Source organism: Schistocerca serialis, chromosome 6 (assembly GCF_023864345.2).
Source record: "Schistocerca serialis cubense isolate TAMUIC-IGC-003099 chromosome 6, iqSchSeri2.2, whole genome shotgun sequence".
NCBI lineage: Eukaryota > Metazoa > Arthropoda > Insecta > Orthoptera > Acrididae > Schistocerca > Schistocerca serialis.
In genome coordinates this window covers 209,692,265-209,714,607 of record NC_064643.1, presented here as the reverse complement: position 1 = coordinate 209,714,607, position 22,343 = coordinate 209,692,265, and the positions used below count along the sequence as shown (strand labels likewise).

Below are 22,343 nucleotides of genomic sequence, written 5' to 3'. Positions count from 1 at the left end.
GGAAGACCGTTAAACGTCGGCCGAAGACCCAGAGACAAATACCAATAGATAAACACATCGATGTACACTTAATTTAGGTGGACTGTATCTCGATCAGCTTATAGCTAACAGTAACTTAATTCTGCAAACTGCAGTAAAAGCAACCTTCGATAATGAGTAATTACCTCAACCTCCTCCTGAAGGGAACACGGCGCTTTCAAGCCATACATTACATTTTAGATTAGCTTTAGGAAATTAGAACAAGAAAGCAGCAGCCTAACCTGAGCGATGGATTTGAAGTTTCACAAGAGGTTCACCTCTGACCAGCTTCGGCAGCAGAACTGTTCTATTCTCTTCTATTGTTACCTCCTTAAAGAACAGCTTTAGTTAGAATAGGCTCACGTTAATTTCATTTTATTAAGTGCCGTTAATTTTGCAGAACTTTAACTTTGCTCAAATACACACGTAAATTTAGTCAATTTTTTTAAAATTATTAGCCCATACTTAGCCTTACTCTGGTCAACGTAATATCTTCTCAAATTTTGCACATTATTAAAATGTCAACTTTTCGAAGGAGATAGCATGTGGGTTAACAACAACGGATAGAACTCGCAAATTTAAAGACGTTGCCATTTCAAAGAATATGGAAATTTTTCTACTGCATGAAACTATCCTAAGGTACATTCACGTCACTGTGTTCATGTTCGTGGAGACACTGTAGTGTCCTTTCTTTTATTTAGAAAATTACTAGTCGTCTATCAATAAAATAGAAACAGTAGCGAAAAACGCCATCTTTAATTAAATTTCTTGATGCAGTACCCACTATGAACATAATGGCTGGTTATTTATATGGTATTTACCAAAGAAAATGTTCAGTTGCAAGCAGATTTGAATTTGACTTGTCTTAGCCCTTAGACGGCAAGTTAAAGGCAAATAGTGATGAATAAATAAAAATGAACTAATCAACATCTTTCACAAGCACAGTAAACATTAAACATGCTGAGTCACGGTTTCCCTGTGTAATAAATGTGGTAAAGTCTCTGTTTTCAATTATAAGAGGTTCTTCGTCGAAACACTGCTACTGTTTAGTGATACCACTCTAAGCAACACACGTGATCCCCAGCAATAAAAAATATGGTTCTAGGTGTTAACGAAACTACTCAAAGCTATGATAACACTTTTGGAAATCTAATAGAAGCCTCACCTCTTTGAGCGGAGAGAAGGTATCTCGAGTACTAACGCTGAAAAAAATTCATGACGACGTAAGCACAACAATATACATCGACAAAAATGAAATACAAAAATAAAGTGTGTATCTCATCTTCCTAAAACGAATCTAGAAAGTGTCAGGAGAAAGGAAAGAGCATATGGCTCACTATGTAATAAGATGTGTTTATTAATGCTGAACAAAGTCACTACGCCACATTTCGATGAGAGCTTTCAAACGTGTCCAAATTAATTATAAAAAAAAGAGACACTAGAAAGAAAAGTAGCAAGACAAAATAATGCAAGACAAAACTGACATTAAGAAGTTTGTCGAAGTATACAAAAATGTGGAGGTAGCAGCAAAAAAATATATTTTTTAAAGAGAATCAGTAATGGATCAAGTACATGTCCCAGCACTTTAGAAAAAAAATTATTTATACAATACAATCCAAACACCTAGTAACAAATAGCATTAAGAAACAGAAATAACAGGAAACAGTTAAAAATTATTCTGAATTTCGATAAGCATTTGCCTTTTGGCTTCTATAGCCAAACCTTTTAGAACTCCTCCGGATATCTACGTAAAAAGTGAGAAATAATAACAGTTTTGACTGAAGGGAGATGGAAAAGGTATTGTAAAGCTTGGAAAGCGACAAATTCTTCGTGTTTCTGATTACTTTTTATTTTTGTTTTTCTGTAAGTAAACTCTCACGGAACTGAACTCACGAAAAGTTTTCATTCTCTTTGCTTCCCAAATGAAGAGGAGCCACAACAAAATTTTTACACCGTAATCCGACACTGGTTCCACAGCTTCTAAACAACGCCTTCACGTAGGCAATGAGTGTTTCATTGCAGCGACTTAAGACCCCTGCAGATTGTCTGAAACAATGCTGTCTGGAGAGCAATGAGTTTTCAGCTTGCTTGTTCTGAAGGTTACATTCTGCTTCTGCCACATGGAACGTTCTGGATAGCAGCCGATTCACAAACATTCTCGACACTAGGGGTGGGGGGTCCAAAACTATACAAATTTTTTCGAGACAGAAAGTAAGGTGAAGTAATGTAAAACTATAACAGACCCCTGATGTTACACACAAACTAGCGCCTGGGGCAGATAGTCACGATGTGTGTGAACTATCCTCAATTGTCCTTCCACAGGCTAGGCCTACATACCAGCCTTAACTAGTGACAAAGGATTCGGTTCTATATTTACTGCGAAGTTTAGGCCCTTTGGTCGCTAGACACTTTGCTCGTTGCAGTTAACAATACATTCGACAGTGGCACTCAAGATTAACGTTACGATCAACTTTGGCATGTATTCTATTCTCGGATATGCTGGTCTGGCATGTTACTTTAAGATCCGCGCGACACGTTGATCCGTATCACTACTACGTCATAACACGGCTCATACTTCATTTTGTCAGTTAAATATTATGTTAATCTCTTGAAAATAAATGACTACTATCAATAACGGATTGTATTATGGCAATAGCGTGCATAGACATAGCAGTTCACTATCCTGCTAATATTGGTCTGCCCATTGTAGTCTTAATATCCGTCAGTTTCAGATTAAACATACACAGCAGCAAGTCTGGTTTCAGGAGTAAAGTGGAACAATTTGCTTTCTGCAACGTGATTCCTGAAACGTGTCTTGTCTGAAAGTACTTCCTCAGACTCTCAAGGAATCGCTCTTTGCACTAACTTGCAGAAGTAATACTAAATATGACACACAGGACGAGTCCCAGCTCACCTGATAGCGTTTGATCAGGTCATATTTTAAATATGACGAACATTTTATGACGAACTTCTAGACATAAATGTTTGCAACAGCCATTCATCTTCCATGTAACAACAATTGATTTCGTTATTCTGCACTAATAATGCATACAGTACCAGCGAAATTGGGTGTAACGCGGAATGTTTTCGTGTTAAAAAGAAAATTGTTTTATCTACCTATGATATTCGCTATTAAAACACATGTGAGCTCCACTGTCCTCCAAGTTCGTACTCCAACACGTACTGGTTAGTCGTGCCTAGGATTTTGTTTCCTAGGGTGTTAACTAGCAACCATTTTGTACTATCGACAGGTCTCTGTATACAGGGCAGGCCAACATGCAGCTCGTGAACCGCTCATGAGACGCAAAGGAAAACGCAATGATGTGTTGTTTCCACAACGAGAGAACCTATCACCAAAGGTTTCTCTCTGTACGCAGGTGGTTACTAGGAAACCGTTATTTCTGCGCTAAACTGGAGGTTAACAACACAGCAGTCTATATTAGAATACCTGAAAGCTATTATTAAATATTAAACAACTATTAACTGAATGGTTCATTGTGTGGTAACTGAATACAAGCAGAATAAATGCTTGGAGAATTTTAGATGAAAAAAATCAGTATTATCACCCATAGAAGGCAACCCATGGGCTTGCAACGCCGATTGGAGTCTGCAAGTTGATTCCTATAACAATGTGCAGAAAACTACGTTTTGCCTTCATGTCAATGTAAGGTTTGGCATAGGTAGTAAGGAAACAGACTGTTACATGGCATTTACGCACAAATTGCCACACAGTCTATTTTATAATGCAATAAGCACACCCCAATAGTCAATAGAGTCGATTCCTTCGAACTGCATGGTAACTGCAGACAATATTCACTACTTCAACAGCTAATTACTTCTACCTTGCATTTCCTTTTTTTATAGTGAGAGGAGGCTGTTATTTTCTGCAGCGTTGGGAGCTTTGTTTAGCTGGTTCCTGACATGCAACTGAAGTTAAAAGGACCGGGGTGTCAAACTTGTTCGGTGCTGAAAGGAACCCTCGAGCAGGTATAGGACAGGGAATTCACTATATCCCCTCTGTACACTGTAGACGAATCGTGGATGGCATGCGTTCCGTTAAAACTGCATTGTGCGAGGTATTAGGAGAAATGATTTTTGGAGAGATAAAAGTTTGAAAGGCAGATGTGCAGTCCAAACTTGAGTGTTGGATCGGCCAGTGTCCACAGTCATACCACAAAGAGATACTGACTTAATGTGGAGAGGGACTCTTGTTCACAATAATTATTTCGATACAAGGCACGCTTTCTTGCACGTCTACGTGCAAGCTGTTTGGTTGGCTGGAGCTACAACCATGTCACGCAGTGGGAGAGATTTTGTGCCTACCTTACCATGCCACACCATTACTGGTTAACCGCGCCACTATAAACGAATGTACGAATCGGTTACACTTTTTTATAAAATTGGTCGGAACTTGCAAGGTCGTCTACCATTCCTATGCTGGCAGATCCAGGTAAGTTTCAGACAGTAAAGTCGCGGACACTTGCTGCAGGGATGCCGTCGAGAATGCACTTCGGCTTAGGCAACTGCAGAGATGTGCCTCCACCTTAGAGCAGAGTACAGAGGTCGAGTTGGAATCAGAATTTCCAGCCGTTACTGCCGCTTTCTCGCTCCATTTAGAGTGGTAAGCACGAGCTGACGATGCAGTCATTGAACAGAGGGGAATGTGAGACTAGATAATTTATATCAGTGTTTAACTGGGCGGTTTTAATTTTCGAAACGAGGTAGTTGTTACCAACATCCACTTTGGCGAATCTATTGGTGCTCATATTTGATTTTCTGCGATTCTGTCCTTAAGTCCCCTTACCTCTTTCACAGTCATTTGCCAAACCCGCGATATATGGCTCTGAGCACTATAGGACTTAACTGCTGTGGTCATCAGTCCCCTAGAACTTAGAACTACTTAAACCTAACTAACCTAAGGACATCACACACATCCATGCCCGAGGCAGTATTCGAACCTGCGACCGTAGCGGTCGCGCGGTTCCAAACTGTAGCGCCTAGAACCGCTCGGCCACTCCGGCCGGCAAACCCGCGATATAGCTCCACGTTATGCTTTCATGTGTCCACCCACCAAGGCTATCCTGGATAATCACAACCTGTTGTCTACTGATTAAATGTTTATGTGCTTGATTCAGTGGGTAAACATTTATTTGACGTCTTATTGTAAAAGTGACAAAGTTTCCTTTCGTATTTAGGTGAGTCCATTAATATATGCGTCTGAGGTGTGGTACCCATACTTTCATGCTTAATTGGGCTTCTACTCATAGTTTTCATTCAATGAGACGTTATCCATTGTGCGAGATTATTAGTCTTGCTCGATTTTATGGGGAGCTTCACTTCCATGTAGAGCACCAGATATTGGATTTGTACCATGTTAGCAGGTTTGATAAACAGCTCAACTGACACCTCACAAGACCCAGTAGAATTCCTATTAGACTGCATACTGAATACGCTCCAGATTTTGAGTCTTTCCTAACTCATATTTATGTAGAGAATCAGTGAAATAGCGTCGCACAACAGGAAAAAGAGCGGTCTCTCCTGTTTATCAAATACGTGAAACAGATGCACAGAATTTCAGCCTAGTATAGCAAATGTACGTCTGTGTTCCTAAATCCTAGATTTTAAACTAACGCCATGATATGTCTGGACGAAAAAGAGTTCCTTTGAAGGAAGCAACACTCGTTCAACAAAACCGATATACATTGTGTGCCAGAAATGTTGCGACGAACTTTGAGGGCTGTAGCGGCAGTCTTTAAGAACAAAACAAGGATAGGCACCCATGTCCGAAAACCTCATCCAACGACGCAGTGATCGCGACGCATTGCCACGATCGCCAGTCGAGAAGATGGGGGCTAGCTGCTGGGTAGACAGTTCCTGTCTCGTATGAATGCGATGTTCCTTTGCCTCGATGGATGACGTTTCCAGAGACTGATGATTTTGGCACCCTGCATAAACTATCCCTAAGCACTAGCTACAGGACACTTCGTCGGTGTTTGGCGAAAATGAAAACAATCAACTACAAAAACTCATAACTTTGCACGAATTGTCGCATTTGGAAAGTGTAGACAGTCGCACGATCCGTCCAGACTGTCTCAACTGTTTCGGTATGAGAAGTATTCTTCATTGATATGCGCAGATATTGCAGTTTTACTGCTAGTATTACAAGTGCACGGGGCTGTGATACTAGCACTGATGGTCAAGTAGTTATTGAAATAGCTTTGCAACAGAAACAAAGATTACTTCAATGACCAATGCTGAGCATTATTTTGTGATTAAAAAATTGGCCAGGTACGAACAGCACTTGCGCTTTGAGCATTCAGTACAAACTTATACACAGTACATCCACCGCGGGATTCTAGAATCTCGACGATTTTGGTTCTCATATCGATAAGGCAAGATTTCGGTCCTGAGAATTCCCTCACTTTCGAGAATGGTTTAATGCTATTGTAATTCCTCAGAAAAAGAGTTCTTAATGGATGGAAAGACGGACATAAATGAAGAAAATATTTTTTGTGCTATAATTAGAAATTAACAGTTTAAGATTTTTTCCCCTGTACCGTTACTGTGAAACCTTACTTGTTGCGAAATTTCTTGATTCTAGCTCAGCGGGAAGTATCTTATAGGGTTTGATGAGTTTGCGAGTACGAAAATCTGTGACAAATGGCAGAATCTTTTAATTTCGTTGAGCCAGAAACTTCAGTTTTCTGCAGCGCCAAGCTATCAGACACACTAGTATGTGGCAAATTTCAGAATGCTGCATCTACCAGTTACAGAGGAAAAAAAGTCTGGCAACGTCTGGCAGCAAAATGATCCTGAGAGGGTTTCGTTATTACCGTCTAGGAACGAAACACTAAAAATCAGCCTACACGGCACAGCGACATCCCTCAAGAAGCCACAAAGCTGATGACACATCTACACCTACATCTACGTGATTACTCTGCTATTCACAATAAAGAGCCTGGCAAAGGGTTCAATGAACCACTTTCATGCTGTCTCTCTACCGTTCGACTCTTTAACGGAACGCGGGAAAAACGAGCACTTCAATTTTTCTTTGAGAGCCCTGATTTCTCTTATTTTACCGTGATGATCATTTCTCCCTATGTAGTTGGGTGCCAACAATGTTTTCGCAATCGGAGGAGACAACTCATGATTGAAATTTCATGAGAAGATCCCGTCGCAACGAAAAAAAGCCTTTGTTTTAATGATTGCCACTCCAATTCACGTATCATGTCTGTGGCACTCTCCCCCTAATTCGCGATAATACAAAACGAGCTGCCCTTCTCTGTACTTTTTCGATGTTATCCGTCAGTGACACCTGATGCGGATCCCACACCACACACCAATACTCCAGAATAGGGCGGACAAGCGTAGTGTAAGCAGTCTCTTTAGTAGACCTGTTGCACCTTCTGAGAGTGATATATGGCTCTGAGCACTATGGGACTTAACATCTGTGGTCATCAGTCCCCTAGAACTTAGAACTACTTAAACCTAACTAACCTAAGGACATCACACACATCCATGCCCGAGGCAGGATTCGAACATGCGACCGTAGCAGTCCCGTGGTTCCGGACTGAAGCGCCTAGAACCGCACGGCCACCGCGGCCGGCGATTTCTTTTAGTACTCAGGTGAATAACTTCGCAGTTTTCCTTATTCAGGGTAAATTGCAATTTTTCGCACAGTACAGACCTCTTATCTAAATCATTTTGCAAGTCGTTTTGACCATCTGATGACTTTACAAGACGGTAAATGGCAGCATCATCTGCAAATACTTGAGTAAATACTTGCATACTTGAGTATAGCTCATCAGTGTGGGATCCGTACCAGGTCGGGTTGACAGAGGAGATAGAGAAGATCCAAAGAAGAGCGGTGCGTTTCGTCATAGGGTTATTTGATAAGCGTGATAGCGTTACGGAGATGTTTAGCAAACTCAAGTGGCAGACTCTGCAAGAGAGGCGCTCTGCATCGCGGTGTAGCTTGCTGTCCAGGTTTCGAGAGGGTGCGTTTCTGGATGAGGTATCGAATATATTGCTTCCCCTTACTTATACCTCCCGAGGAGATGACGAATGTAAAATTAGAGAGATTCGAGCGCGCACGGAGGCTTTCCGGCAGTCGTTCTTCCCACGAACCATATGCGACTGGAACAGGAAAGGGAGGTAATGACAGTGGCACGTAAAGTGCCCTCCGCCTTACACCGTTGGGTGGCTTGCGGAGTATAAATGTAGATGTAGAAACAAACTAAGACGGCTATTCAGATTGTCTCCTATGTCGTTAATATACATCAGGAACAACAGAGGGGCTATAACACTTTCTTGGGGAACGCCGGATATTACTTCTGTTTTAATCGATTACTTTCCGTCTATTATTGCGAACTGTGACCTGTCTGAAATCACGAATCGAGTCGCACAACTGAGGCGATACTCGGTAGGCACGCAGTTTGGTTAGAAGACACTTGTGAGGAACGGTGTGGAAGGCCTTCTGGAAATCTAAAAATATGGAATCAATTTGACGTCGCCTGTCGATAGCAACCACTACTTCGTGAGTATAAAGGGCTAGTAGTGTTTCACAAGAACGATATTTTCTGAATGCGTGGTGGCAATGTAGAAGAAAACCACTTTATCGTAGTTTCTCTTCTAAGAAGGGAACCTCCCCATCGCACCCCCCCTCAGATTTAGTTATAAGTTGGGACAGTGGATAGGCCTTGAAAAACTGAACACAGATCAATCGAGAAAACAAAGAAGTTGTGTGGAACTATGAAAAAAATAAAATATACGAACTGAGTAGTCCATGCGTAAATAAGCAACATCAAGGATAGTGTGAACTCAGGAGAGCCGTGGTCCCGAGGTTAGCGCGAGCAGCTGCGGAATGAGAGGTCCTTGGTTCAAGTCTTCACTCGAGTGAAAAGTTTACTTTCTTTTATTTTTGCAAAGTTCTGATCTGTCCGTTCGTTCATTGAAGTCTCTGTTCACTGTAATAAGTTTAGTGTCTTTGTTTTGCGACCGCACAGCAAAACCGTGCGATTAGTAGACGAAATGACGTGCCTCTCCAATGGGAACCGAAAACATTTGATCGCAGGGCCATAGGTCAACCGATTCCTCCACAGGAAAACACGTCTGATATATTCTATACGACACGGGTGACGGCATGTGCATCACATGACAGGAATATGTTGTCGACCCAGCTAACTAGTACACTTGACGAATGGGTAAAAACACTCTTTTACGCTGCCCGATTTAGGTTTTCTTGTGCATGTGATAATCACTCCCAAAAAAAGTGAAGAAAACATAAGAGTTTGTCACATAAACTGCAACAAATGAATGCAACAGTTTCACAGTCGCACAGTTTTCCCTGTGCTCTGTCAAAACATATGTTTTTAACGTTTTCAAATTTTTCCGTGTGCAAACCGTCAAATCCTGCGTATGTCCAAGCAAATCGGAACACGTCCTGGAATATTGGAGATCGAAGTTGATTATGTGTGAGTGCCTGAACTTTGATAATTGTCTGAAAATAAAAAAATTAAACTTTTCCCCTGGAGGGACGACTTGAACCAAGGACTTCACGTTCCGCAGCTGCTCACGCTAACCATGGGACCACGGCTCTCCTCAGCTCACACTATCCTTGATGTTGCGTATCTTGCGCATGGACTACTCAGTTTGTATATTTTGTTTATTTTTTTCATAGTTCCACACAACTTCTTTCTGTTTTCTCGATTGATCTGTCTGCAGTTTTTCAAGGCCTGTCCACTGTGACAACTTATAACTAAATCTGAGGGGGATACGATGGGCCGGTTCCCTTATAAGGTAAGTGCTGACGTGTTTCAGAGTGAAATACCCCCTGATACCCAGACGTACCTGCAGCGTCGCAGCAGACGGGCATGTGGCAGCGGGCGCACTGCCGGAGGCGGTCGGGGGCGGCGCGGCGGTGGCAGCGCAGGCAGAGTGGTGCGGAGGCTGCGCGCGGCGCCAGCACGAGCGGCGGGTCCCTGAGCACCAGCTCCCCGGCAGACAGCGCCCGTGCCGCCACCAGGCCGCGGCCGCCCAGCGGCGAGCGAGACAGCCGCCACGGGCCCGAGCACCCAGAGTGCCGCCGCAGCAGCCGCTCCGTCTCCGCCAGCCGCTCCTCCGTCAGCAGCTCTCCGCTAGCCGGGTCCACCTCTTCCTCCTCTCCTGGGGATGCTTCCCGCACTTGTTCGTCGCATCTGTCCCATCCTCCGTCGTCCACATCACTCCCATTTACCACACTGATATTCCTACTAGCCTCCGGCCTCTCAGATGGAGAGATAACAGGCTCCTTGTACTCGTCCGACACTCGGTCGTGACTTATGGAGCCATTCTCCAACAGGGTACCGTTGGCCAACACCTTCCCTTTGATATGGACCTCATCTTCCTTGCAGTGCTGCGTTTGCCAGTCGCCGTTTAGGTGCTCTGGCTCCACACGAGCCTTCAGCCCACTCACGGTGCTATCCTTTGCTTGTGCTCTGTCGCTGTTAGCAGCTGGAACAGCTGCTGCCGAGACTTCCATCGGAAGGCAATCGCCAAGTCTGCTGAATAAAAAATATAAAAATCATTCCCAGAGCTTCTACATAAATGATTCTTGAGGAGGAAATTATTTATTACTTATTTATTTCATTAACAGTACAGAGTAACCCACCGCCTTGAAATGTAAGGTGGGTCGGATGCTTCTGAATCTAATAGCGAAGACTTCTCATTGTTTTATTGGTATACAGTTGTTAATGCTTTTTTAAAAATAATATAAAGAACATCGTATATAAAGATTTCTCTAGGTTACAGCGAATTGAATTCTTAACAGTTGTTAAAATGGTTCCACATAATTTGTTACTACCTACTTGATGAGAATGTAATTTAATTTATACAATGCAAATGTCAAAGAAAAAAGTAACACAATGAGCGTGATTAAGAGTAATTTGTAATATATAGAGGGAAGTGATATGCTGTATTTGGATGAGTAATGCAGTATACGTAGCATGTTGGTTAGTAATGGCCTATATCTATTTCAGATGAGAAGGTCTCGGTACAACCTCGAGCTATTCTCATCTGAAATGGTGTTTAACATCTCATCGGCAATGATGTCATTACAGACAGAGCATATGCTCGGATTAGAGCTCTGAGCACTATGCGGCTTAACTTCTGAGGTCATCAATCGCCTAGAACTTAGAACTAATTAAACCTAACTAACCTAAGGACATCACACACATCCATGCCCGAGGCAGGATTCGAACCTGCGACCGTAGCGGTTGCTCGGTTCCAGACTGTAGCGCCTAAAACCGCACGGCCACTCCAGCCGGCTTGGATTACGGAAGAATGGACAACGAAAGCGACCTTGCCCTTTCCAAGGAACCATCCTGGCATTTGCCTTAAGTGATTTGGCGAAATCACAGGAAAACTAAATCACGATGACCGGAGGCGGATCTGAACTGGGTCGAGTGTGCTAACGACTGTGTTACCCCAAACCAGTGAGTAACAAAAGCATATACATGGAGTGGTTTTCCTACATGAGCAAAAACTGCAGGAAACTATCCTTAAAGGGGTAAGGAGCAAGTAGCGACAAGGAAATATGGCCAGAAGTTTGCTCCGAAGAAGGTACACGCACTTAAAGGCGGAGATAAAAGATCTTTGAAAGCGACTCCATTAATAGCATGAGGCAGATGGACTGCCAGCAGGGGTGAGACGACCATTTCCCGTGACAACTGCCACCATCTGTGTCAACATGCGCAGGCCTTATTGTCTACTGACTTGCCCTCATGGCCAGGGTTTGTCACATGCTGGTCCCACAGGCCACCATGGCGCTGGCACTTCTGTCATCCATCCTATTCACAGACGAGGCTACATTTACGACAGGAGGTTTCGTGAACCTTCATATCATCCACCTGTGCACTACAGGGAATTCCTATGCTAGACTGGTATTGGTTCAGCCTCAATCTGTGGGCGTGAATTACACTGGTCCACAAATTTTCACTTTTTATTCTTTACAGAAACGGAAGTAGCCGTGACTTGTAAATTTAGTTGCGCTGAAGGCGAATATCAAGGCTAAAACTGTCCCCTCGCTCAGGGTTACAAGTAAATGAGGTATTTGCATTTCACAGTGTCACTTGTTGGACATTATAAGACATAAAAAGCATGGCGACGAGGATACCTCTGCTGTGAGTGAGGTAGACGCTTCCAGTGCGATTTGGCAACACTGCCTTACCACGTGACTCATATGTGCACCATGCGAGTCATGCGGGAAGGCAGTGTTGCCAAATTGCACTGGAAGCGTCCACCTCACTCACAGCAGAGGTATCCCCGTCGCCATGCTTTTTATGTCTTGTAACGTCCGACAAGTTAGGTACGACCTCTCATTAGTATTGAGTAAGAGTAATGCCTTCAGGCTTGCTTTTGAGCTATCTATTGACTCCACTGTCTGGTTTATATGTCATGTTTAGGACTTAGAACAAACCATCAATGTCATTGCAGAATGTAATGTTACATTCAGTACTGAAGACTCAAATTTTTCCGGACATTCCCGAAACACAGACTCTTACTGTGTCAACGAAGAGATTCCACAGCTGCAATCATGAGGCCAACAGTTAGGCTTTACGCTTTGGAAGATCTGAATACCTGACAGATCACTGAGATCACACTGTGCGTCTTTGGGTGGTTCTCCAGATGACGTTGGCGTAGATGTAGGGTCAGTGTCACTCAAGTGATAGCGCTTTTTCGGCTGTATGTGTCGTTTGTCACGTGAGCGTTGTAGAATGTAGAAACCAGACGCGATTTTAGTAGTTGTTTGTCACGGCTGTGAGATTTCACTTGTGATTCGAGTGAGCGTCGCAGCGGTTGGTTGTGAATGTATGCGACGCGAAAACATGAAGAATTTCGTTATTGTGCGTTGCACACTCACAAAAAGCCCCCGCACTAGCAGTAAAAAAGGTTTTGTTACATTTGTGGTTGAAGAAGGCGACCAGTGACTAAAGCTGTTAAAATAGCACATGCCTTGTATTTCGTGTCTCGAGTTGGAGTCCAACACGAAGTTTGGGCTCCACACATGCATCTCTTGTTCGTCTACACTGCATGTTTGGATGGGCGGTAAAAAGGCCTCCATGAAGTTTGCCTGAGCCTGCTATTTGAACCCACAGATCATGCATCAGCTTGCTATTTTCGTACACTACCTCCCTTGAAGAAAGGAGTCAATTTGAAGAGGCACAGAAATATTCAGTACCGTGACATCCCATGGCTCATGGTGAAGGACTGCCAGTTCTTGTTCCCCACACGTACCACCATCTAGCAGTGATACCGATGGTTCTGAAGACACATACAGCTGAAAAAGTGCTATCACCTGACAGTGACACTGACCCTACATCTACGCGAACGTCATCTGGAGAACCACCCAAAGTTGCACAGCGTGATCTCGGCGATCTGTCAGGTATTTAGATCTTCCAAAGCGTAAAACCTGACTTGGTCCGACGATGCAGTTGCGGAATCTCTTCGCTGACACAGTACGAGTCTCTGTATTTGGAGAAAGTCAGGAAATACTTCAGCGTCATTTCAGAACTGATGGTAACATTACATTCTGCAGTGACATTGACAGTTTGTTCTAAGACCTAAACATTACATACAAACCAGATCATGGAGACTATAGACAGCTCAAAAACAAGCCTGAAGGCAGTACTCTTACTCAACAGTAATGAGAGGTCGTACCCATATGCTGCCTTTGCAGCATGGCTATTGTAATTACAATAAGCATGACTGACTGGTATGTGGAGATTTCAAACTCAGTGCCACGCTGTTGTGTTTGCAAGGGGAGTTACACTAAGTTTTGCTGTTACCTATGTGAGTGGGAGAGTTGCGCAAGAGAAGAACACTACACACAGAGGGAATGGCCTCCACGAATAGCTCTTGTGCCTAGATCAAAAAATATGGTCGAAAAGTGTGTCAGAACAAAATTGTTTTCCCGTAGCTGCACATTAAGCTGGGAGTCATTATAGCACTTGTTAATGCTGTGCACAGGAGTGAAGCAGCATAACAGTATGTGTGTAAGAAGTTCCCACGGTTCAGCACAGAGAAGATCCTAAAGCGGGTATTCATTCGTCCACAGATACGCCAACTGTTGAGGGACGCACACTTTGGGTCCACTAACCCCTGATCAGCTTCATACGTGGCATTGTTTCCGTAACGTGACAGCATTGTTCTTGGGAAACGGGGGATTGGTTGGTTGGTTGATTGAGGTTAAAGGGACCAAACAGCAAGGTCATCAGTCCCTTGTTTCAAATAGACTCCATTCTGCTAACGGGACATCTCAGTATAGTCAGAAAAATAAAACGGATAAAGGGGAAACGTAAAAGGGCAGTCACGTTGTCATTAGTAAAAACAAATGAGGGAAGTTGGCAAGAGAACGAACCCAACACTATGCTGAAACAGCATAGGCAAGACCACCTGTGACTTAAAAGGTACAACTGCTATAATGCAGAAAGTACGTATGGGAATAGAAAAACTAACCAAGCCTTAAAAAGAAGGGGTAAAAACAGAGTAAAAGGGAAAGAGAAGAGGATTCCGGTCAGGGAGGTGAATCGGGAATCTCTGAACACTGCCTACAGTGGGAGACACCCAAACACTCACCGCCCTGCCCCAACACCAGAGGGAGATTAAAAACTTCAAAACTGAGAATAAAAACCACTCTCCCGGAGGAAACCTAGAACCAGAGAGACCATCCGGGAATCGTCAGCCAACATCAAAGGTAAAGTGTGGGGGAGTCTGTACTTAGCACGCAGAGCCAAAAGAAGGGGGCATTCAACCAAAATGTGGGCCACTGACTGGAAGGCTCCACAACCACATAGCGGGGGTGGCTCATCACGCAAAAGGAAACCATGGGTCAGCCTGGTATGGCCAATGCGGAGACGACACAGTGTGGTCGAGTCCTTGCGGGAGAGGCTAAAGGAAGAACGCCATGGGCCTGTATTCACCTTAATGGCACGAAGTTTATTAGACAGTGGAGTAGCCTCCCAAGAATTGGCCCATGACTGTGCAAAGTGGGATTTGATGTGAAGCCGTAAATCCGCTGCAGGAGGGGTTACAGAAAATGGGGGGTAAGTAACTGCTCCCCCAGCCAAACGATCAGCGAGCTCATTACCCGGGATACCCACATGGCCCGGGACCCATAGGAAGTCAATGGAACAAGCAGCACGGTGAAGATCAGCGAGATGGTCATGGATGGCAGAGACCAAGGGATGGCGCGAAAAACACCGGTCAATAGCAAGAAGGCCACTCATCGAGTCCGTACATAACAAAACGCGGTTGTGTTGGGATTGTTTAATAAAGGTAAGGGCCCGGGAAATTGCCATCAATTCCGCAGTAAACACCCCACATGAGGGTGGCAGTAGATGATTTTCCGTTCCAACAAAGGACGTGAAGGCATACCCAACATGATCAGCAGATTTAGAGCCATCAGTGTAAAAAACAACAGCATCCCGAAACTCCCATAAAATTTGGCGGAAAAAGGAACGGAACACCACCGGGGGGATGGAATCTTTCGGACCGCGGCGGAGATCCATCCGAATTCGAGGCCGAGGAACTAACCAAGGAGGGGTGGAGGGGAGGGAGCGAGGAAGACAGGACAAAGAAGGAAGCCGAAAATCACGGGTAAGAGACGCTAGGCGCAGCCCAACCGGTAAACCCGCCCGAGGGCGGGAGTCAGGCGGGCGACGTCCATGGTCTGGGAATAGGATAGAATAGGAAGGATGAGCGGGAGAAGAACGGATAGTAAGGGCATAAGACACCAGAAGCTGGGACCGCCGAACAGAAAGGGGGGGGATCCCAGCTTCAACCAGGAGACTATCAACAGGGCTAGTAGGGAAGGCACCGGTGGCCAAACGGATACCACGATGGTGGACTGGATCCAGCACGTGCAGCGTGGAAGGAGCAGCTGAACCATAAACTTGACAACCATAGTCCAAACGTGACAGAACTAGAGCACGATAAAGACGGAGGAGGAGGGAATGGTCCGCACCCCAGGAGGAGTGGGCAAGAAAGCGAAGGACATTGAGTTTACGGAAACATCCTACCTTCAGGAGTCTGATATGGGGCAGCCAAGTGAGCTTGTTGTCGAAAAGAAGACCTAGGAAACGAAACTGTGGAACCACAGGCAATCTTTGTGCAGCGAGATAGAGCTCTGGATCAGGGTGGACCGTAGTACGGCGACAGAAGTGGACCACCCGCGATTTTAAAGGAGAGAATTGAAACCCGTGGGAGAGGGTCCATGCAGAGGCACGCCGTATAGCCACCTGGAGCTGCCGTTCTGCAGATGGCATCGAGGAAGAACTAACCCAAATGCAGAAATCATCCACATACAGGGCAGGGGCGACCAAGGGACCGACAGAGGCCACAAGTCCATCGATAGCAATGAGGAAAAGAAGGACACTCAAGACCGAACCCTGTGGGATGCCCGTCTCCTGGGTCCGTGGAGAACTAAAAGCAGTACCAACTCGAACTCTGAATGACCGATGGATCAGGAACTGGCGGATAAAAATCGGGAGTGGGCCCCGAAGACCCCACTGATGAAGGGTTAGTAAGATGTGATGGCGCCAGGCCGTGTCATAGGCCTTGCGAAGGTCAAAAAACACTGCAACCAAATGGCGGCGCTGGGAAAAAGCCTGCCGAACTGCGGATTCCAAGCGAAGCAAATGATCGATTGGAGATCGTCCCTCTCGAAAGCCACACTGGTAAGGGGACAATAGATCCCGAGATTCGAGGACCCAAGTGAGCCGACGGGCTACCAGCCGTTCAAGTAACTTACAACCAACATTGGTCAAACTAATTGGCCGATAGCTGTCAACAGATAGGGGGTTCTGACCAGGCTTAAGGACAGGAACCACAATGCTATCCCTCCACTGAGAAGGGAAGTCACCCTGGAGCCAGATACGGTTAAACACCCGAAGAAGATGGTGCCGTTGTGGAGCACTGAGATGTTGAAGCAGCTGGTTATGAATGGAATCTGGGCCAGGAGCCGTATCATGAGAAGCAGATAGGGCAGAAAGAAATTCCCATTCAGTGAAAGGTTCGTTGTAAGATTCTGACTCACAAGTGGTGAAACATAAGGTGACAGCTTCAGCCTGCTGTTTTTGATGAAGGAAAGCAGCTGGATAGGAGGCCGACGCTGATGCCACAGCAAAATGGGTCGCAAGATGTTCTGCGAGAACTAATGGGTCCGTACAAATGCCATCTGGGAGGTGAAGGCCTGGGAGGGCGGACTGCCGATGGCAACCTTGGAGAGAGCGAAGTGTAGCCCATACCCGTGACAGAGGGACAGTGGAACCAAGGGAAGAAACGAATCGTTCCCAACATATCCGCTTGCTCTGTTTGATTAAATAACGGGCTTTAGCGCGAAGGCGCTTAAAGGTAGAAAGGCTGGCTACAGATGGGTGCCTCTTAAAGTGTTGCAAAGCTCAACGGCGATCACGGATGGCAATGGCAATGGCCGTACTCCACCACGGGACTTGCCGACGACGAAATTGTCCAGATGAGCGCGGGACAGCAAGGTTAGCAGCGCGAACAATCGCGTCAGATACGTCACGTAGGACGTCATCAATACAACCCGACAAAGAGGGAGAAAACTCGACCTGTGCAGTATATAGAGGCCAATCGGCGCGGTGGAAAGACCAACGAGGTAACCTCTCCATCGGGGAGCGGGAAGGGAGCGTGATAATCAACGGGAAATGGTCACTATCACAAAGGTCGTTGTGTGGCGACCAGTGTAATGAAGGGAGGAGAGAGGGAGAAGAAAGAGAAAGATCAATGGCAGAAAAGGTACCATGACCAGCACTGAAATGAGTAGGGGAGCCATCATTAAGAAGGCACAGGTCGTGGTCTGCAATAAATTGGTCGATAAGAAGACCTCGTCTAGATGGAAAGGCACTGCCCCACAAAGGATGATGAGCATTAAAATCCCCAAGGAGGAGGAAGGGAGGAGGAAGTTGCTGAAGAAGGGTGGTTAAGGCAGCAGGTGTAAGAGTCCTGTCAGGAGGGAGATAAAGATTGCATACTGTGACTGCAGAGTCTAAGTGGACCCTAACAGCAACTGCTTCCAATGTAGTTTGGAGAGGAATCCACGTGCTAGCAATGTCTGTACGGACCAACGTACAAACGCCACCAGAAGCCCGCAAGGGTCCGACCCGATTTCGACAGAAAACACGGAACCCACGGAGGGTCGGTGAGTGAGCATCAGTAAAATGAGATTCCTGGAGAACCACACAAGCTGCTGAGTAGGACGAAAGAAGGGATTTCAATTCCGGAAGGTGACGATAGTAGCCATTACAATTCCATTGGAGAACCACAGAACGATGGTTTAAATGAGGGCTGAACACGCTAAATCCAGTCATACCGCCGGGTCCCCACCCGTCACCGACAAGGAGGGGGCGACATCCATAAACGACAGGTCAGAATCCGGTTGTGAAGCCGGGGAAGGGACCTCCGGTGACACCAGAGGCTCTTTGTCCCGGGACTTATGTTTCTTCTTCTTTTCAGGCTGAGATCGAGGAGGGCTGTGTGGCATAATGGAGCCAGCTGCAGCAAGATCAGGAACAGAAAGAGACCGGGCGACCTGGGGGCCGATAGACCGCGGCTCTCGCGGTCGCCGCGCTGCAGCAGACCTTTGACCTGGAAGGTGCCGGGAAGGGGCATCCCGGGAGAGGCGCCCTTGACCGGCAGACGCCGAAGGAGTGGGACACTTCTCCGGCTGGGGAGGGGGAGCGGCGCCCAGAGGAGAAGGTGTGGGAGCCGCAGGGGAGGGGGGAAGGAGAGGGGTCCGGGACGGGGGTAAGGAAGGGGGAGGAAGGGATGAAGATGTAACCAAGGCGTAACTAGATGTCATGGACACAGGGTGCAATCGTGCATATTTCTTACGGGCCTCTGTGTAGCTTAAACGATCAAGAGACTTATACTCCTGTATCTTTTTTTCTTTCTTATAGACTGGGCAATCTGCTGAACGTGGAGAATGACTACCATGACAATTTACACATACAGGAGGGGGAACACAGGGACTCCCCTCATGGAGTGGACGTCCACAGTCACCACAGAGAGGGTCCTGGGTACAGCGAGAAGACATGTGGCCAAAACGCAAGCACTTAAAGCACCGCATAGGAGGTGGGATGTACGGCTTCACATCACAGCGATAGACCATAATCTTAACTTTCTCAGGAAGGGTATCCCCTTCAAAGGCCAGGATAAAGGCACCAGTATCAATACGATTATCTTTAGGACCCTTCTGAACACGCCGAACAAAGTGAACACCCCGCCGTCCGAGATTGTCCCGAAGTTCCTCATCAGTTTGAAGGATGAGGTCTCTGTGAAAAATCACACCTTGTACCATATTTAGAGACTGGTGAGGGGTAATGGACACGGGAATTGTGCCAAGATGGGTACAGGCACTAAGGGCCGCAGATTGGGCAGCCGAAGCAGTTTTTATCAGTAATGAACCCGACCGCATCTTGCTCAGGGAGTCCACTTCGCCGAACTTGTCTTCAATGTGTTCCACAAAGAATAAAGGTTTGACACTGGTGAAAGTATCTCCATCAGTCCTGGTGCAAACTAGATAACGGGGGAAAGGTTTTGCCCCTAGACGACGGGCCTGACCCTCCTCCCAGGGGGTAGCCACGGAAGGGAAGGCCGAAGGGGCAAGAGAAGCAGCACTTGAGGAATCAGTACCACGCAGAGAGACGGCCGCAGAAGAGCGGCCAGAGGTTTGGACCCTTATGCGTTTCATCGGCATAGCGTCCGCCCTGATACCACCCACTCCGATCAGGGGCTCTCCTCACGGGCGCCACCCAGCCACAGCAAGGGCCGTCTGGCACGGCGGCCATTGCCGGGAGTTCCGATGCTCCAGGATGACGAGCAACCACTCCAAGGCATGCATGAGGAGGTCACAGCTCAGGTATCAGAAGTGTGATCCCTGTGTGTTCAGGGGGCTCAACCAAAAGGGTACATAGCGACCCCACCACACGGGCTGGCTACCGTGCTGGCTATGCACCCTAGCATCAGACAACGACGTAGAAGAAAAGGTGGAATATACTAGGAGGGCACACGTCGGAGACACTAGGTAAGGTGCTCTTCCCCAAATGGCTCACACTACGGAAGAGAAATTTTGGAATGGAGGTCAAACCCCAGAGGGGGACCAAGGAATGCCAAAAGGAGGAGATGATTACGCAACAAAGCCAGAGTGTAAAACCAACAGAACCAGGAGGATAGCGGGGGCCAACATAAGCAAAGACACCAATAGAGGGAGAGGAGAGGGCGAGGGGAAAGGGGTATGGAGGGGAAAGGAGGGGAAGGGAAAGGAAATGCAGCCCGGGAGAGAAAGAAGGCTGCAATGGCTCGGGGCCCCGTGCTCGCCACGCACGTATCCACGAAAGAGTTGTGGACCCCCTGGGGGAGGAAACGGGGGAGCTGAAAATTACAGAGACCTCGCGGACAAACTCATTCATACTCATTAGGCACTGAAACATGACGCTCAAGATGCACTTCCTTTGCTCCCACCTCGACGTGTTCCCAGAGAACTGAGGTGCATTCAGTAATGAGCAAGACGAGCGGTTCGATCAGTATATTGCTCTCATGAAATATCGGTGAGCTGTACACAGGACATTGGACTGCTGTTATGTTGGCTGATTTCTGCTAGATGTTACAGTGAGATGATCCAGACACCACCCACAAGAGGAAGGCAAAGAAACGGTGCAAACAAACTAGGTAAGTTCAATTAATATAAATATATTGATGGCAGTAGCAATATATGTGAAACATTAACTTCCACCTTCGTTGTAACCATGAGCTAGGATACAATTTTAATAGTGATGTTCGCGTTCAGCGCATCTAAATATATAAAAACCGTCTACTTCCGTTTCTGCAAAGAAACCACTGCGGGCCAGCGCTATTGGCGACACTCCTGTGCGACCAATTGTTCTACAATACCTCATAGACAAGGCATATATGCATTTTCTGCAGGAAATCGTGCCCCCCCCCTCCCCCCTCCCCCTTCTCGGTGGTACGAAGGCTAATATGGCTACTAAATGATAGTGCTTCAACTCATTACCGTCTTCAGTGTGGAGTTTAAACACTAGTACAGAAAGAACACTTCCACCTACCTAGTATTTTCTCATGAGCACTTTCAGTCATTGTAACCTACACTATCAAAGATCCTTTATCCCCACCTTCATGTAAGAGTAGCTCCCTTGGAATACACTTTAGCCACATGTCCTTATGATCTTTTTACTAATTCTCTCAGGGATCGTTACCTACAGCTTGTCGCCATTAAGCAAAATCATCCTGTGTGTAAGTTTGAGCCAGTGACTGCTTGTTACTTTTTGAAATAAATTTAACAGTAGCAGCAGAAATAAACCCTGTTTAACATTACAACGTCCTGTCACACAGAGACAAGTATAACGCCACTCATGTATAGCCTTCTCTTATGAAGGGGACCTCCTGTAGAAATGTTCGAATCAGTAGCTTCTCTAATAATTCCTATGAAAGTTACTCCTAAAGTAGCTTCTAAATCTTACCCTCCGTAAGTTAATGTTACCATTATTGGCCATTAGTTTGACCGTGTAGTATATGCCTAATGGCTACAAGTATAAGACTCAATTCATATGATGCAATATTACAAGTAATCAGGGATGGAATCAGTAACCTTTTTAGCACACTGGACTCGCATTCGGGAGGACGACGGTTCAATCCCGTCTCCGACCATCCTGATTTCGGTTTTTCCGTGATTTCCCTAAATCGTTTCAGGCGAATGCCGAGATGGTTCCTTTGAAAGGGCACGGCCGATTTCCTTCCCAATCCTTCCCTAACCCGAGCTTGCGCTCCGTCTCTAATGACCTCGTTGTCGACGGGACGTTAAACACTAACCACCACCACCACCACCACCACCACCACCACCACCACCACCACCACCACCACCACCAGTAACCTTTTGATTCTAGACCTTTTATGTTGTCAAAACTATTTATGAACGATCGCCAGCCTGATCAGGCACGAAGTTACTTTCATTAGGTTACTCTGAAATGTAATTCTTATTAGCTATTTGTATATATAGTTTACTGAACTTAGGAAACCATAACCCGTTTGGCATATACAACATAGAACTTAAATTTCATTCTTAATTTGTCAACTCCAGAGGAATTATACTACAACACCAAGATCCATCAACACTTCCTCTATTCTTTACATAGATAATATTTATGTGTAGGCAATGAAAAATAGTTGAGACTTGAAGAAACAATTATCATTCTAAGCTAGTTAAGCAAAATTACTATCTTATAATACTAACATATACTTCGAAATAATGA

At 45.7% G+C, this 22,343-nt stretch overlaps 1 protein-coding gene across 2 annotated transcripts in view; it reads right to left on the bottom strand.

Annotated features, from left to right (window-relative positions):
* LOC126483819 (SET domain-containing protein SmydA-8-like) overlaps positions 1 to 22,343 on the bottom strand; it is a 188,944-nt gene that overhangs the window by 114,141 nt on the left and 52,460 nt on the right. Inside the window, exon 2 of one of the 2 annotated variants that reach the window (XM_050107017.1) lies at positions 9,868 to 10,556. In XM_050107017.1, coding sequence (XP_049962974.1) covers positions 9,868 to 10,537 — 670 coding nt within the window. In that variant the 5' untranslated portion in view covers positions 10,538 to 10,556. Of the gene's footprint in view, positions 1 to 9,867; positions 10,560 to 22,343 lie in introns of both variants that reach the window. The other variant, XM_050107016.1, reaches the window with a different exon arrangement.